Raw genomic sequence first — 16660 nt, 5'->3', positions numbered from 1 at the left:
GGGCGGCAGGTAGCCTAGTGGTGAGAACGTTAGGTCAGTAACTGAAAGTTGGCAGGATCGAATCCCCGAGCTGACAAGATAAAAATCTGTCGTTCTGCTCCTGAAAAAGGCAGTTAACTCACTGTTCCTAGGCCGTCATTGTAAATAAGAATTTGTTCTTAACTGACTTGCCTTGTTAAATAAAGGTTACATTTAATAAAAAATTCAGGTCCAGTCATTAGCACGAGCCTGTCCTCCCCAATTAAGGTGTCACCAACCTCCTGTGTCGTACAATCTATAAACAGTATGATACAATTTCCTTAACTTCTGATATCTGAGATATCTACTGCAGCCCTCGTCCTCCAGGTACAACACCCGTTCTGCCAGTCACATTCTGTTAAAGGTCCCCAAAGCTCACACATCCCTAGGTCCCTGTCTTTTCAGTTCGACTGGAATGAACAAACACTCAAACTGGACAGTTTAATCTCAATCTCTTCATTCAAAGACTCAATCATGGACACTCTTACTGACAGTTGTGGCTGCTTCATGTGATGTATTGTTGTCTCTACCTTCTTGCCCATTGTGCTGTTGTCTGTGCCCAATTATGTTTGTACCATGTTGTTGTTGTCATGTTGTGTTGCTACCACGCTATGTTGTTGTCTTGTTGCGTTGTATCTCTTATCGTGATGTGTTTTGTCCTATATTTTTATTTAATGTATTTTTAAATCTCATCCGCCGTCCCCGCAAGAGGCCTTTTGGTAGGCCGTCATTGTAAATAGGAATTTGTTCTTAACTGAGTTGCCCAGTTAAATAAAGGTGAAGTAGATAAATACACATTAAAACTTGGTCTGAGTCTTCGCCAGCTTTGTGGGCGGGGTTTATCGTACTGAACGGTAAGGGGCGGGGTCCTACTGCTACATCATGGCAGACGCCTAGTCGTCACATTTCACATGTTGTGTAGTCTGAACGGATCTCACAAGGTGTAACCGATTTAACTACCGATTTCTGTTTTAAAACGCCGTTTTGATTTTATTAAAGTATAATATTTGTTTTTTCAAAACGTTATTTATCCGTAAAGTGATGGCAAAAGGGGAAGGCGCCGACCAATATTCCAACAATAGTTTATTAACTAATAAACCGATCAACACAGATGTGGTCAAATTAGCTGGGAAGGTACGTTGATTATTAATGTATAGTTTTATGAACAACAATATTAACAGCACATGTGTATGCATGAATGTACATCCTGAACTAAACTGGAGAGGAAGACGGCTTTGACTGAACGGCGATTCCAAAGAGATGGAACGGTTTGTCGACATTCTCGTGTCTGTAACTTTTTATACGTCCAGCCTAAACAATTAGCCTAGTTGCCCAGCCAGCTACTTCTTGATGATAAACTATAGTCAGTTTTATTTCCACCGGCTTTGATGACAGCAGCCATCACGTTTCAATTACATTTCCCAAGGCGAGCACCAAACCCCCGGTCTGTCTTCCCTTTATTCATTAAAAATGATTTGCTACAGCTATTTATGTTAAGGATGCTTTTTGCTTTGAAAAACCAATTGAGAATAGCGTAGGTTATATAAGTGATTAGAAATATCTATGCGGTTTAGGCAATAAAAATGCATTGGAATGGGGCTTTTGGGAGTTTGAAATATAGGAGTAGTCTACGCCGTGCCAGAGGAGCGTAATGCTCCATGTAGCTAACAATAGCAGCGAGACTACGTGTCATTTCACCGGGACTGGAGCTGTGATTTCTTCTGAAGTTTGAATAAGCGCTACCATGCATGCTTGATTTTGGTGTATACTAGGGGTGTGAATCGTTTAAAAAATATATAAAGTTGGTATAAAAATGCCTAACCGATAGTTGTGTAATAAATCAAGTTATCAACCACAGTCAAACTGCACGCAGAATTAAACTCCTCTTTACAGCTCGGAATGAATTGTCTTATCCTCCTATACTGCCTTTTTTAGCAGCTGGTTCAAGGTTTGGTGGTGTTGGACCAATGGGGTGCTTTCCTGGTGCCTGGACCTGCTTGCCTGGTGCCTTGACCTGCTTTCTTGGTGCCTTGACCTGCTTGCCTGGTGCCTGAACCTGCTTGCCTGGTGCCTGGACCTGCTTGCCTGGTGCCTGGACCTGCTTGCCTGGTGCCTGGACCTGCTTGCCTGGTGCCTGGACCTGCTTGCCTGGTGCCTGGACCTGCTTGCCTGGTGCCTGGACCTGCTTGCCTGGTGCCTTGACCTGCTTGCCTGGTGCCTTGACCTGCTTGCCTGGTGCCTGGACCTGCTTGCCTGGTGCCTGGACCTGCTTGCCTGGTGCCTGGACCTGCTTGCCTGGTGCCTGGACCTGCTTGCCTGGTGCCTGGACCTGCTTGCCTGGTGCCTGGACCTGCTTGCCTGGTGCCTGGACCTGCTTGCCTGGTGCCTGGACCTGCTTGCCTGGTGCCTGGACCTGCTTGCCTGGTGCCTGGACCTGCTTGCCTGGTGCCTGGACCTGCTTGCCTGGTGCCTGGACCTGCTTGCCTGGTGCCTGGACCTGCTTTCTTGGTGCCTGGACCTGCTTGCCTGGTGCCTGGACCTGCTTGCCTGGTGCCTGGACCTGCTTGCCTGGTGCCTGGACCTGCTTGCCTGGTGCCTGGACCTGCTTGCCTGGTGCCTGGACCTGCTTGCCTGGTGCCTGAACCAGCTTTCGATGCTTGTTGACCATTTTATTACACTTCCATCTGCCAGAGATCACACCGACAAGAGTAGGCTACACACATCTGAAAACAAAGGTAAAACTGCAGGACACGGGATGCTTAACACCCCGACTTATTTGTCTTGTCCCGGGCCAATTGTTAAGGTCGAGCCCTGGGTTATTGCACACTCTTCTCTAGAGGTGGATTGCACAGGAAGGTTTAGATGTTGCAGTGCCCATGTCCTGCAGATTCTCATTCATTTAACTCCTTTACAAGTGTAGGGCCCGGCCCACATGTCAGACAGGTTAGATATGGGTAATGTATAGGCCCACATGTCAGACAGACAGGTTTGATATGGGTAATGTGTTGGGCCCACATGTCAGACAGGTTTGATATGGGTAATGTGTAGGCCCACATGTCAGACAGACAGGTTTGATATGGGTAATGTGTGGGCCCACATGTCAGACAGACAGGTTTGATATGGGTAATGTGTGGGCCCACATGTCAGACAGGTTAGATATGGGTAATGTGTAGGCCCACATGTCAGACAGACAGGTTTGATATGGGTAATGTGTTGGGCCCACATGTCAGACAGACAGGTTAGATATGGGTAATGTGTAGGCCCACATGTCAGACAGACAGGTTTGATATGGGTAATGTGTGGGCCCACATGTCAGACAGGTTAGATATGGGTAATGTATAGGCCCACATGTCAGACAGACAGGTTTGATATGGGTAATGTGTTGGGCCCACATGTCAGACAGACAGGTTTGATATGGGTAATGTGTGGGCCCACATGTCAGACAGGTTAGATATGGGTAATGTGTAGGCCCACGTGTCAGACAGACAGGTTTGATATGGGTAATGTGTGGGCCCACATGTCAGACAGACAGGTTAGATATGGGTAATGTGTAGGCCCACATGTCAGACAGACAGGTTTGATATGGGTAATATGTGGGCCCACATGTCAGACAGGTTAGATATGGGTAATGTATAGGCCCACATGTCAGACAGACAGGTTTGATATGGGTAATGTGTGGGCCCACATGTCAGACAGGTTAGATATGGGTAATGTGTAGGCCCACATGTCAGACAGACAGGTTTGATATGGGTAATGTGTGGGCCCACATGTCAGACAGGTTTGATATGGGTAATGTGTAGGCCCACATGTCAGACAGACAGGTTTGATATGGGTAATGTGTGGTCCCACATGTCAGACAGGTTAGATATGGGTAATGTGTAGGCCCACATGTCAGACAGACAGGTTTGATATGGGTAATGTGTTGGGCCCACATGTCAGACAGACAGGTTTGATATGGGTAATGTGTAGGCCCACATGTCAGACAGACAGGTTTGATATGGGTAATGTGTAGGCCCACATGTCAGACAGACAGGTTTGATATGGGTAATGTGTAGGCCCACATGTCAGACAGACAGGTTTGATATGGGTAATGTGTGGGCCCACATGTCAGACAGGTTAGATATGGGTAATGTGTAGGCCCACATGTCAGACAGACAGGTTAGATATGGGTAATGTGTAGGCCCACATGTCAGACAGACAGGTTTGATATGGGTAATGTGTGGGCCCACATGTCAGACAGACAGGTTAGATATGGGTAATGTGTAGGCCCACATGTCAGACAGACAGGTTTGATATGGGTAATGTGTAGGCCCACGTCAGACAGACAGGTTTGATATGGGTAATGTGTTGGGCCCACGTCAGACAGGTTTGATATGGGTAATGTGTTGGGCCCACATGTCAGACAGACAGGTTTGATATGGGTAATGTGTAGGCCCACATGTCAGACAGGTTTGATATGGGTAATGTGTAGGCCCACATGTCAGACAGGTTTGATATGGGTAATGTGTTGGGCCCACATGTCAGACAGGTTTGATATGGGTAATGTGTTGGGCCCACATGTCAGACAGGTTTGATATGGGTAATGTGTTGGGCCCACATGTCAGACAGACAGGTTTGATATGGGTAATGTGTAGGCCCACATGTCAGACAGACAGGTTTGTTATGGGTAATGTGTAGGCCCACATGCCAGAAAGGTTTGATATGGGTAATGTGTAGGCCCACATGTCAGACAGACAGGTTTGATATGGGTAATGTGTAGGCCCACATGTCAGACAGACAGGTTTGATATGGGTAATGTGTGGGCCCACATGTCAGACAGGTTAGATATGGGTAATGTGTTGGGCCCACATGTCAGACAGGTTTGATATGGGTAATGTGTAGACCCACATTTCAGACAGACAGGTTTGTTATGGGTAATGTGTAGGCCCACATGCCAGAAAGGTTTGATATGGGTAATGTGTTGGGCCCACATGTCAGACAGACAGGTTTGATATGGGTGATGTGTAGGCCCACGTCAGACAGACAGGTTTGATATGGGTAATGTGTTGGGCCCACATGTCAGACAGGTTTGATATGGGTAATGTGTAGGCCCACATGTCAGACAGACAGGTTAGATATGGGTAATGTGTAGGCCCACATGTCAGACAGACAGGTTTGATATGGGTAATGTGTAGGCCCACATGTCAGACAGACAGGTTTGATATGGGTAATGTGTGGGCCCACATGTCAGACAGGTTTGATATGGGTAATGTGTTGGGCCCACATGTCAGACAGGTTAGATATGGGTAATGTGTTGGGCCCACATGTCAGACAGGTTTGATATGGGTAATGTGTAGACCCACATTTCAGACAGACAGGTTTGTTATGGGTAATGTGTAGGCCCACATGCCAGAAAGGTTTGATATGGGTAATGTGTTGGGCCCACATGTCAGACAGACAGGTTTGATATGGGTAATGTGTAGGCCCACGTCAGACAGACAGGTTTGATATGGGTAATGTGTGGGCCCACATGTCAGACAGGTTTGATATGGGTAATGTGTGGGCCCACATGTCAGACAGGTTTGATATGGGTAATGTGTAGGCCCACGTCAGACAGACAGGTTTGATATGGGTAATGTGTAGGCCCACATGTCAGACAGGTTAGATATGGGTAATGTGTTGGGCCCACATGTCAGACAGGTTAGATATGGGTAATGTGTAGGCCCACATGTCAGACAGGTTAGATATGGGTAATGTGTTGGGCCCACATGTCAGACAGGTTAGATATGGGTAATGTGTTGGGCCCACATGTCAGACAGGTTAGATATGGGTAATGTGTTGGGCCCACATGTCAGACAGACAGGTTTTAATATGGGTAATGTGTTGGGCCCACATGTCAGACAGACAGGTTTGTTATGGGTAATGTGTAGGCCCACATTCCAGACAGACAGGTTTGATATGGGTAATGTGTTGGGCCCACATGTCAGACAGACATGTTTGTTATGGGTAATGTGTAGGCCCACATTCCAGACAGACAGGTTTGTTATGGGTAATGTGTTGCGCCCACATGTCAGATAGACAGGTTTGTTAACCCAGACCCTGCGTGTCCCCAGGCGCTCTCATTTGTTGACTTCTGTAACTGTAAAAGTATTGGTTTCATGCATGTTAACATCAGAAGGCTCCTCCCTAAGTTTGTTTTACTCAGTGCTTTAGCACACTCCGCCAACCCTGATGTCCTTGCCATGTCTGAATCCTGGCTCAGGAAGGCCACAAAATTCTGATATTTCCATCCCCAACTACAACATTTTCTGTCAAGATAGAACTGCCAAAGGGCGAGGAGTTGCAATCTACTGCAGAGATAGCTTGTAAAGTTCTGTTATACTTTCCAGATCTTTGCCCAAACAGTTCAAGCTTCTAATTTTAAAAATGAAGGTCTCCAGAAATAAGTCTCTCACTGTTGCCGCTTGTTACAGATGCCCCCCCCCCCCCCCCTCAGCTCCCAGCTGTGCCCTGGACACCATTTGTGAATTGATTGCCCCCCCCATCTATCTTCAGAGTTCGTTCTTTTAGGTGACCTAAACTGGGATATGCTTAACACCCCGGCAGTCTTACAATCTAAGCTTGATGCCCTCAATCTCACACAAATCATCAAGGAACCCACCAGGTACAACCCTAAATCTGTAAATATGGGCACCCTCATAGATATTATCCTGACCAACTTTCCCTCCAAATACACCTCTGCTGTTTTCAATCAGGATCACTGCCTCATTGCCTGTATCCGCTATGGGTCCGCGGTCAAACGCCACCCCTCATCACTGTCAAACGCTCCTTAAAACACTTCTGCGAGCAGGCCTTTCTAATCGACCTGGCCCGGGTATCCTGGAAGGATATTGACCTCATCCCGTCAGTCGAGGATGCCTGGTCTTTCTTTAAAAGTAATTTCCTTACCATCTTAAATAAGCATGCCCCTTTCTAAAAATGTATAACTAAGAACCGATATAGCCCTTGGTTCACTCCAGACCTGACTGCCCTCGACCAGCACAAAAACATCCTGTGGCGGACCGCACTAGCATTGAATATACAACTTTTCAGGGAAGTCAGGAACCAATACACGCAGTCAGTCAGGAAAGCAAAGGCTAGCTTTTTCAAACAGAAATTTGCATCCTGTAGCTCTAACTCCCAAAAGTTTTGATATGGGTAATGTATGTGGGTTAGTAGTCCCAATAAGTCTATGTTTTGATATGGGTAATGTATGTGGGGTAGTAGTCCCAATAAGTCTATGTTGGGAAATGCATCTCATGGGTTGCCACGGTTTTGGTTTCCAAAGATTCAACCTTGTACAATACCATTGGTGTTTGACCAGGAATTAAAAACTAGTGTTAGGCCAGATATTGTCAGTGAGTCAGTCCACAACACTGTGAAAGATGCCTTCATGTCCCTGTGGTAAGCCTACATCAGGCTTAAGAGAGGGTCCTTTTTTATTTCAGTCAGAACAAGTTGTCACTGAAAGAATGTTGGTGCGTCAACAGCCTTAGTTATCTGACGTTTATGGTCACACGGTGACTCGTGTGTCTCACCAGATCCAAAGTACAAACAATAATAGACACAGATTCTCAAGGAGTTGTTTTATTTTGAACTTGTTTTATGGCCTGTGAACTTGCCTGGAAAATCTAGATGTGTTGGCAACTCCACTTAGCCTAGAAGAGGATAAGGATTGATTTGGGACCCGGGCACAAATAAACTTTTATTTGCCCTGTAGTTCTTAGTACCCAATGTTCCCCCTATGTGTGAGTGAGGTGACGTCTCAGATCCCACCAATCAGGATCCTCGCAAACCCAGGTGGTGGCCACAGAGCCCTTTTCATTGGCTTAGGAGGAGGGTGTGGGTGCCTGTGCTCCTGACTGCCTATTGGTTGACAAACGTTGAGGGCTCCCTTTCAGGTTGGCCAGCCATCCTGGCAAAGTTCCCTGTGAGAGAAGTGCAGAAAGACCCTCGTTCTCGCCAGGGGATTGTGACAACCCTGTGAGGAGACACACTAACCAGTCTGGACGTTTATTGTTTTGATCAGGCTCCAGAGAGTGATGTAGAGATATACGGTGCCATTCTGGAGGCAGTCTGTCAGGTCACTCATGCCAGGGAAATGATATGAAAGGAGTGCACTATACATGGGGAGTAGGATACCGTTTGGGATGCGGACAGGGTGACTGGTATCGAGGAGGGAAAGGTTCCAGTCTACAACCTGTGGGGACAGAGACAGAATAATTGGGTTACACTGTTCTCACGCTGTCGTGGGACCGTCTCATGACAAAAATGCCTCTTTGTCCCAGATTCCCAGCACTGGTCCTCCTGTTACTGTGGGTGTCTTCTGTAGCTCCTGTTCCTGCGCCTGGGCCTCACGTTACTGTGGGTGTCTTCTGTAGCTGGATGGTTGATCTGGAAACCAGAACTCTTGAGTAAAACGGATGAGGGAGGACGGGAGAGAGACTGTTTTGGATTTGGCTGCTAAGCAGAATGCCCCCCTATCACCATTATAAAGAGAGCCTGCTAAATGCGAAGCCAAAGAGACCGTAGATCCAATCATACTTAGGCTACCTCTGCAAATAAGTTGATGTGATTATTATTTGACCCTTCTGGTCATTTATGAACGTTTGAACATCTTGAACGATCTGGCCATGTACTCTCATTATCCCCCGGCACAGCCAGAAGAGGACTGGCCTTCCCTCAAAGCCTGGTTCCGCTCTACGTTTCTTCCTAGGTTCCTGCATTTTCTAGGGAGTTTTTCCTAGCCAGTGTGTTTCTACATAGGTTAATGTACCTTGCACTAATTGTTTCAAGTTATTGACACACTGTCCAGTTGGATCACTTTGTAGTAGGGCTGGGAATTGCCAGGGAACTTACAATACAATATTTTCATGATACTTAGCAATATATTGCAATTCTATATTTATTACTATTCTATATGAATTGCGAATTGCGAATTGGTGTCATGTGTGTTGCAGAGGGACAAGAGAACCATAATAAAAAAACACTTCTAATCAGTCAAGGAAATATGTGCTAAAATCATGTTGGCTTACCATTTCATAAAGAGAAATACAGTGGCTTGCAGTAGTATTCACAAAAAAAACTGCATGCATAACCATTCACCCCCACCCAAAGTCAATACTTTGTAGAGCCACCTTTTGCAGCAATTACAGCTGCAAGTCTCTTGGGGTATGTCTCTATAAGCTTGGCACATCTAGCCACTGGGATTTGTGCCCATTCTTCAAGGCAAAACTGCTCCAAATCCAAGTTGGATGAGTTCCGCTGATGTACAGCAATCTTTAAGTCATCCCACAGATTCTCAATTGGATTGAGATCTGGGCTTTGACCAGGACATTCCAAGACATTTAAATGTTTCCCCTTAATCCACTCGAGTGTTGGTTTAGCATTATGCGTAGGGTCATTGTCCTGCTGGAAGGTGAACCTCCGTCCCAGTCTCAGATCTCTGGAAGACTGAAACAGGTTTCCCTCAAGAATTTCCCTGTATTTAGCGCCATCCATCATTCCTCCAATTCTGACCAGTTTCCCAGTCCCTGCTGTTGAAAAACATCCCCACAGCTTGATGCTGCACCACCATGCTTCACTGTGGGGATTATGTTCTCAGGGTGATGAGGTGTTGGGTTTGCACCAGACAGCGTTTTTCTTGATGGCCAAAAAGCTCAATTTTAGTCTCATCTGACCAGAGTACCTTCTTCCATATGTTTGGGGAGTCTCCCACAGGCCTTTTGGTGAACACCAAACATGTTTACCTATTTTTATCTTTAAGAAATGGCTTTTTTCTGGCCACACTTCCGTAAAGCCCAGCTCTGTGGAGTGTACGGCTTAGTGGTCCTATGGACAGATTCTCCAATCTCCACTGTGGAGCTTAGCAGCTCCTTCAGGGTTATCTTTGGTCTCTTTGGTGCCTCTCTGATTAATGCCCTCCTTGCCTGGTCTGTGAGTTTTGGTGGGCGGCCCTCTCTTGACAGGTTTGTTGTGGTGTCATATTCTTTCATTTTTTTTGGTAATGGATTTAATGGTGCTCCGTGGGATGTTCAAAGTTTCAGATATTTTTTTATAACTCAACTGTGATCTGTACTTCTCCACTACTTTGTCCCTGACATGTTTGAAGAGCTCCTTAGGCTTCATGGTGCCGTTTGCTTCATAACAGATGTGTGTGTGTGTATATATATGAGATCATGTGACATTTAGATTGCACACAGGTGGACTTTATTTAACTAATTATGTGACTTCTGAGGGTAATTGTTTGCACCGATCATATTTAGGGGCTTCATAGCAAAGGGGCTGAATACATATGCACGCACAACTTTTATGTTTACATTTTTTTTGGAAACAAGTTGTTTTTTTTTTCATTTCACTTCACCATTTTATGTCCATTTCATGAAATCCCCCAAAAATGCAATAAATTAAATGACAGGTTGTAATGCAACAAAATAGGAAAACACCAAGGGGAATGAATACTTTGCAAGGCACTGTATAGGAAATGTTATACCGTATGTTTTGGAATAATTATTTTATTATATCGTAAAAAAATATTGCGGTAACAATATTGTATCCCTACTTTGTCTAGAATTCCCTCTCTGATGTTAGAGCTGTTTAGTTATTTGTTGGTTTGTGACTCTGAAGGTCAGACTGCAACAGAGTTCAGTTGGTGTCTGATGTGAAACAGTGATTTTACCAGACACATTATTGCATCAATCCATTCCGTGCAAGCCTGGGTGCCATCTTGTTTCTGCTTCGCATTAGCAAACCCCGTTGATGCAACAGACTTGCATTCAGGGCCTAAGCTATTGCATGAAACTTTTTAATAAGGAATTAATTAATGTAACATTCATGCATTGCACATTCCTCTACCTTTTAATGTGGATCCTAATAAACTAAACTGTTAAACATATCAACTTGTTGTTAATGATTGAACCCCTTTTTTCCTCCCCCCTGTCTTTCCCAGCGTGAGCAGTACGACAGGTTGTCCATATGCAACAAGCTGTGCTACGCGGTGGGAGGAGCGCCCTATCAGATCACAGGATGTGCGCTGGGCTTCTTCCTCCAGATATACCTACTGGATGTGGCACAGGTGAGTCTTCAGTCAGTAGCACCCTTTTCTCTATTCAGTGCACTAGCCATAGGGCTCTGGTCAAAAGTAGTGCACTATATAGGGAATAGGATTCCATAGGGCTCTGGTCAAAAGTAGTGCACTATATAGGGAATAGGATTCCATAGGGCTCTGGTCAAAAGTAGTGCACTATATAGGGAATAGGATTCCATAGGGCCCTGGTCAAAAGTAGTGCACTATATAGGGAATAGGATTCCATAGGGCTCTGGTCAAAAGTAGGGCACTATATAGGGAATAGGATTCCATAGGGCTCTGGTCAAAAGTAGTGCACTATATAGGGAATAGGATTCCATAGGGCTCTGGTCAAAAGTAGTGTACTATATAGGGAATAGGATTCCATAGGGCTCTGGTCAAAAGTAGTGCACTATATAGGGAATAGGATTCCATAGGGCTCTGGTCAAAAGTAGTGTACTATATAGGGAATAGGGTTCCATAGGGCCCTGGTCAGAAGTAGTGCGCTGTATAGGGAATGGGGTGTCATTTGGGATGCCGACATCAGTCAGTGGCCCCATCACCATTTCACTGACCTACCCCCTCCTAGTGTTCACAGATCTGACAGGACTTGTCAGTGCAAGTGCCAGCAGAATAGTGATGGGTCCTGCTATCTCAAATGGTGTTCAGGTTCTCGACTCCCAACTGAGTGTAAATTCCTCAGAGATCATAAAGACTAATGTAGCATACCGTGGTCTTTTCAGATGGTCAGGAATATAGAAGCGTCTTGGTCAGATGCCCTCAGGCTAAAACAAAACAAGAAAACTATTTATTTTGGCCTATATGTTCCTAGCATTTCTTTATTTAGAAACGGTACTGGGTCACCTAGATTACATGCAGTATGTAGGCTTGTTCCTCTGGCCAGGGGTGTAGTGCACTTTAATAGGGAATAGGGTGCCGTTTGGGACTCAGATGAAGTTATTAACTCAGTGGTGGGTTGTGACCTGACTGTATCAAAGACCTTACTGAGGCTTAGCCAGAGGGAGGGGAGTAGACTGACTCGTCTGGCCCTGGGGAGAGCAGTCGAGTAGACTGGCGCTCTCACGTTAGTAGAATGTTGATGTTGATCTGGTTGTTGAGGGCAAGATGGCGTCCAACTCCCCCCTCCCCCCCAACCGCTGAGGTCAGTGATGAAGAGTCAATTCGGCAACACAGCATAGCCATCGTTCTTCGCACTATAGTCACGACTTTCTCTGCTCTGGCTTTTGTCAACGTCCAGCGTCCACTAGTGTTTTAAAACTGCAAAATGTAACTTTTTTTTGGGAGACCTGACTAAATTCACGTAGAAATGGGAGTTATAGATCTGTAATTCATGTTGAAAACAAGTCCCAAAGAAGTCATAGATCTGTTCTGTCCACTTTCTATGCTTCCTGTTCTCAAGTTGTTTTTTTGAGTCTTACTTTTGTAAAAAGTTTTGTACACCAGTTTAAACAACAATATTTTTGGTTATGGGAAATTATATTTCACAGCGGTTTAGATGGTACAGTGAGTCTCTAAACTTGCTTGTTGTGACGCAAACTGTTTGAATTTTAGCAACCAGGAAATGGTGAAGCGGTTTCTGCACGTTTTAAGTGTAACCTCCTTGAGCAGGTGGTAGGATTCATGGAGTAATCTCCTTAGGCTCTCTAGACATAGTCCTTTAATCTTGTGGTTTCCTGTTATTCTGTAGCATGATGAGGGAACACTTTCAGGTGCCCACAGGACTGACTCAATAGGTTGAACATGACCGCTTTATGCTTCAAATGAGCCGCCTCTGTCAGGTCAGTTGGACCTGTTTCCATCAAGTCTCCCAGCCTGGTCCTTTTTAGTTCTAACCATTCATCCATCCATATCTCTAACCTTGCTCTCTCTCTCTCCTCTCCTCCTTCCTCAAGTTGGACCCATTCTATGCGTCGATCATCCTGTTCGTGGGGAGGGCCTGGGATGCTGTGACGGACCCGATCATTGGCTTTATGGTCTCGCGCTCTCCCTGGACACGCTTCGGACGAATGCTGCCATGGTACGGCCCATTTTACTGGTTCTGATATCATATCAGTCACATTTTAGCCTTGGAGCTTCATGTGTTTTCTCTCTTCCTGTTTTGTTGTGAAATTCATCCCACTGAAAGGTAGTCATGAAGGAAAGAACTGAGGAAAGCGGCCGTAACTCCTATCTGTGGGCTCTAGGTTCTTCCCCACTAATTCAGCCATTTTGTTTCGAATTCCCTGGTTGTGGCATCTGTTGCTGTAACTAAAGGCAACCTCTATTGGCAGATGGATATCAGGCTACCTGACGGTTTCAAATATCCACATTGCCTTACAAGATTGTGTTATTTTCATTTTTGAAGTGTTACTATTCACAGGTTCTATGCAGCAACAACAACAAATGTAAGTGCAAGGGAGTGTCAGGAATACTTGGTGACAGCCAAAAGGGTCATAGTCTGCGTTTACCAACAATGGTTTAGCAATAGATCTCGCTGGAATGTCTGTGTGTTGGACATTTCCCCCATTGGTCCCCAGTCATTTTGAAATCCCACTGGTGTGCCAAGTGTGCTTCAAGCCTACGTGTCCCAAATGGCACTCTATTCCAACATACTACATTAAAACAGAGCCCTATAGGCCCTGGTCAAAAGTAGTGCACTATATAGGGTTAGGCCATAGGGAATGTGTGCTAATTGGATAGGGTTAGGCCATAGGGAATGTGTGCTAATTGGATAGGGTTAGGCCATAGGGAATGTGTGCTAATTGGATAGGGTTAGGCCATAGGGAATGTGTGCTAATTGGATAGGGTTAGGCCATAGTGAATGTGTGCTAATTGGATAAGGTTAGGCCATAGGGAATGTGTGCTAATTGGATAGGGTTAGGCCATAGAGAATGTGTGCTAATTGGATAGGGTTAGGCCATAGGGAATGTGTGCTAATTGGATAGGGTTAGGCCATAGGGAATGTGTGCTAATTGGATAGGGTTAGGGCATAGGGAATGTGTGCTAATTGGATAGGGTTAGGCCATAGGGAATGTGTGCTAATTGGATAGGGTTAGGCCATAGGGGATGTGTGCTAATTGGATAGGGTTAGACCATAGGGAATGTGTGCTAATTGGATGGGGTTAGACCATAGTGAATGTGTGCTAATTGGATGGGGTTAGACCATAGTGAATGTGTGCTAATTGGATGTGGTTAGGCCATAGTGAATGTGTGCTAATTGGATAGGGTTAGACCATAGGGAATGTGTGCTAATTGGATAGTTAGGCCATAGTGAATGTGTGCTAATTGGATACGGTTAGGCCATAGGGAATGTGTGCTAAATGGATGGGGTTAGGCCATTTCATAGCATGCATTCACTATGACCTGTGTTGTAACTGTCTGATGGTGTGTTTTGGGGCAAGTGTACCTCCTGGTACGATTTGAGTACATTTTCATTCAAATTTCAGCTGAGGCTCTGAAAGGGTTACTGCAGTTGTTTACCGCTCAGAGTACTTACACACACATACACACACACACACACACACGGCTATAAAGATGTTACTTTCTGTAAAAAGATATCTTTAAACATTCTCTGAAACATAAGCTACATTTCCTACAGGGCAAAAATGAAGACAATAAAACAAAACCTCTTCAAACAACAAACAGTCAGGCTTTTATTTAAGTCTTTGTTAATAAAGAGAAGAGGTTCCCACCGAGTTCCTGGTCTTGGTGAATCTACACAGCCTTCATACATGTCATGCTTTTTCTTTAAACCTTTTTAAAAGGGCTGAGTTTTACGTCTCTTTTGGGATATACGGTGCATTCGGAAAGTATTCAGACCTTGACTTTCTCCACATTTTTTGTTACGTTACAGCCTCACTCTAAAATAAAACATCCTCATCAATCTACACACACTACCCCATAATGACAAATCCAAAACATGTTTTTAGAAATGTTTGCTGAAGTATTCAGACCCTTTACTCAGTACTTTGTTGAAGCACATTTTGACAGCGACTACAGCTTTGAGTCTTCTTGGGTGTGACGCTACAAGCTTGGCACACCTGTATTTGGGGAGTTTCTCCCATTTTCTTCTCTGCAGATCTTCTCAAGCTTTGTCAAGTTGAATGGGGAGTGTTGCTACACAGCTATTTTCAGGTCTCTCCAGTGATGTTCCATCGGGTTCAAGTCCGGGCTCTGGCTGGGCCACTCAAGGACTTGTCCCGAAGCCACTCCTGCATTGTCTTGGCTGTGTGCTTAGAGTCGTTGTCCTGTTGGAAGGTGAACCTTCACCTGAGTCTGTTGTCCTGAGGGCTATGGAGCAGGTTTTCATCCAGGATCTCTCTGTACTTTGCTCTGTTCATCTTTGCCTCGATCCTGCCACCATCCCTGCCACTGAAAAACATCCCCACAGCATGATGCTGCCACCACCATGGGGATGGTGCCAGGTTTCCTTCAGACATGACGCTCAGCATTCAGGCCAAAGAGTTCAATCTTGGTTTCATCAGACCAGAGAATCTTGTTTCTCATGGTCTGAGAGTCCTTTAGGTGCCTTTTGGCAAACTTCAAGTGGGCTGCCATGTGCCTTTTTTTTACTGAGAAGTGGTAACTCATGGTAACTCTTTCCAGGTTGTCCTGCTGGAAAGGTCTCCCATCTCCACAGAGGAACTCTGGAGCTCTGTCAGTGACCACAGGGTTCTTGGGCCTTGTTCAGGGAGGTGACCATCTCCCCTGATTGCTCAGTTTGGCCGGGCAGCTAGCTCTAGGAAGAGTCCTGGTGGTTCCAAACTTCTTCCATGTAAAGATTATGGGAATCTTCAATGCTGCAGAAATGTTTTGGTACCCTTTACCCAGATCGGTGCCTCGACACAATCCTGTCTGAGCTCTACGGACAGTTCCTTTGACCTCATGCCTTGGTTTTTGCTCTGACATGCACTGTCAACTGTGGGGACCTTTTATATAGACAGGTGTGTGCCTTTCCAAATCATGTCCAAACAATTGTATTTACCACAGGTGGACACAGGTGGACTCCATCTCAAGGATGATCAATCAATCAATCAATTTTATTTTATATAGCCCTTCGTACATCAGATAATATCTCGAAGTGCTGTACAGAAACCCAGCCTAAAACCCCAAACAGCTAGAATGCAGGTGTAGAAGCACGGTGGCTAGGAAAAACTCCCTAGAAAGGCCAAAACCTAGGAAGAAACCTAGAGAGGAACCAGGCTATGAGGGGTGGCCAGTCCTCTTCTGGCTGTGCCGGGTGGAGATTATAACAGAACTATGCCAAGATGTTCAAAAATGTTCATAAGTGACAAGCATGGTCAAATAATAATCATGAATAATTTTTCAGTTGGCTTTTCATAGCTGATCATTAAGAGTTGAAAAACAACAGGTCTGGGACAGGTGGCGGTTCCATAACCGCAGGCAGAACAGCTGAAACTGGAATAGCAGCAAGGCCAGGCGGACTGGGGACAGCAAGGAGTCACCACGGGCGGCAGTCCCGACGCATGGTCCTAGGGCCCAGGTCCTCCGAGAGAAAGAAAGAGAGAAGGAGAAAATTAGAGAGAGCCAAGATTTTCA

The 16660-nt window shown here is 45.4% G+C and overlaps 1 protein-coding gene across 1 annotated transcript in view; it reads left to right on the top strand.

The window, feature by feature from the left end:
- The first annotated feature begins 918 nt into the window (after positions 1–918).
- Positions 919–16660, top strand: part of LOC129830671 (sodium-dependent lysophosphatidylcholine symporter 1-B-like) — a 45502-nt gene continuing 29760 nt past the window's right edge. Inside the window, exons 1-3 of the mRNA XM_055893271.1 lie at positions 919–1152; positions 10985–11110; positions 13015–13139. Coding sequence (XP_055749246.1) covers positions 1060–1152; positions 10985–11110; positions 13015–13139 — 344 coding nt within the window. The 5' untranslated portion in view covers positions 919–1059. The remainder of the gene's footprint in view (positions 1153–10984; positions 11111–13014; positions 13140–16660) is intronic.

The sequence above is a fragment of the Salvelinus fontinalis genome, chromosome 32 (genome assembly GCF_029448725.1).
Source record: "Salvelinus fontinalis isolate EN_2023a chromosome 32, ASM2944872v1, whole genome shotgun sequence".
Lineage (NCBI taxonomy): Eukaryota > Metazoa > Chordata > Actinopteri > Salmoniformes > Salmonidae > Salvelinus > Salvelinus fontinalis.
This window is presented reverse-complemented; position numbering and strand designations above follow the sequence as displayed.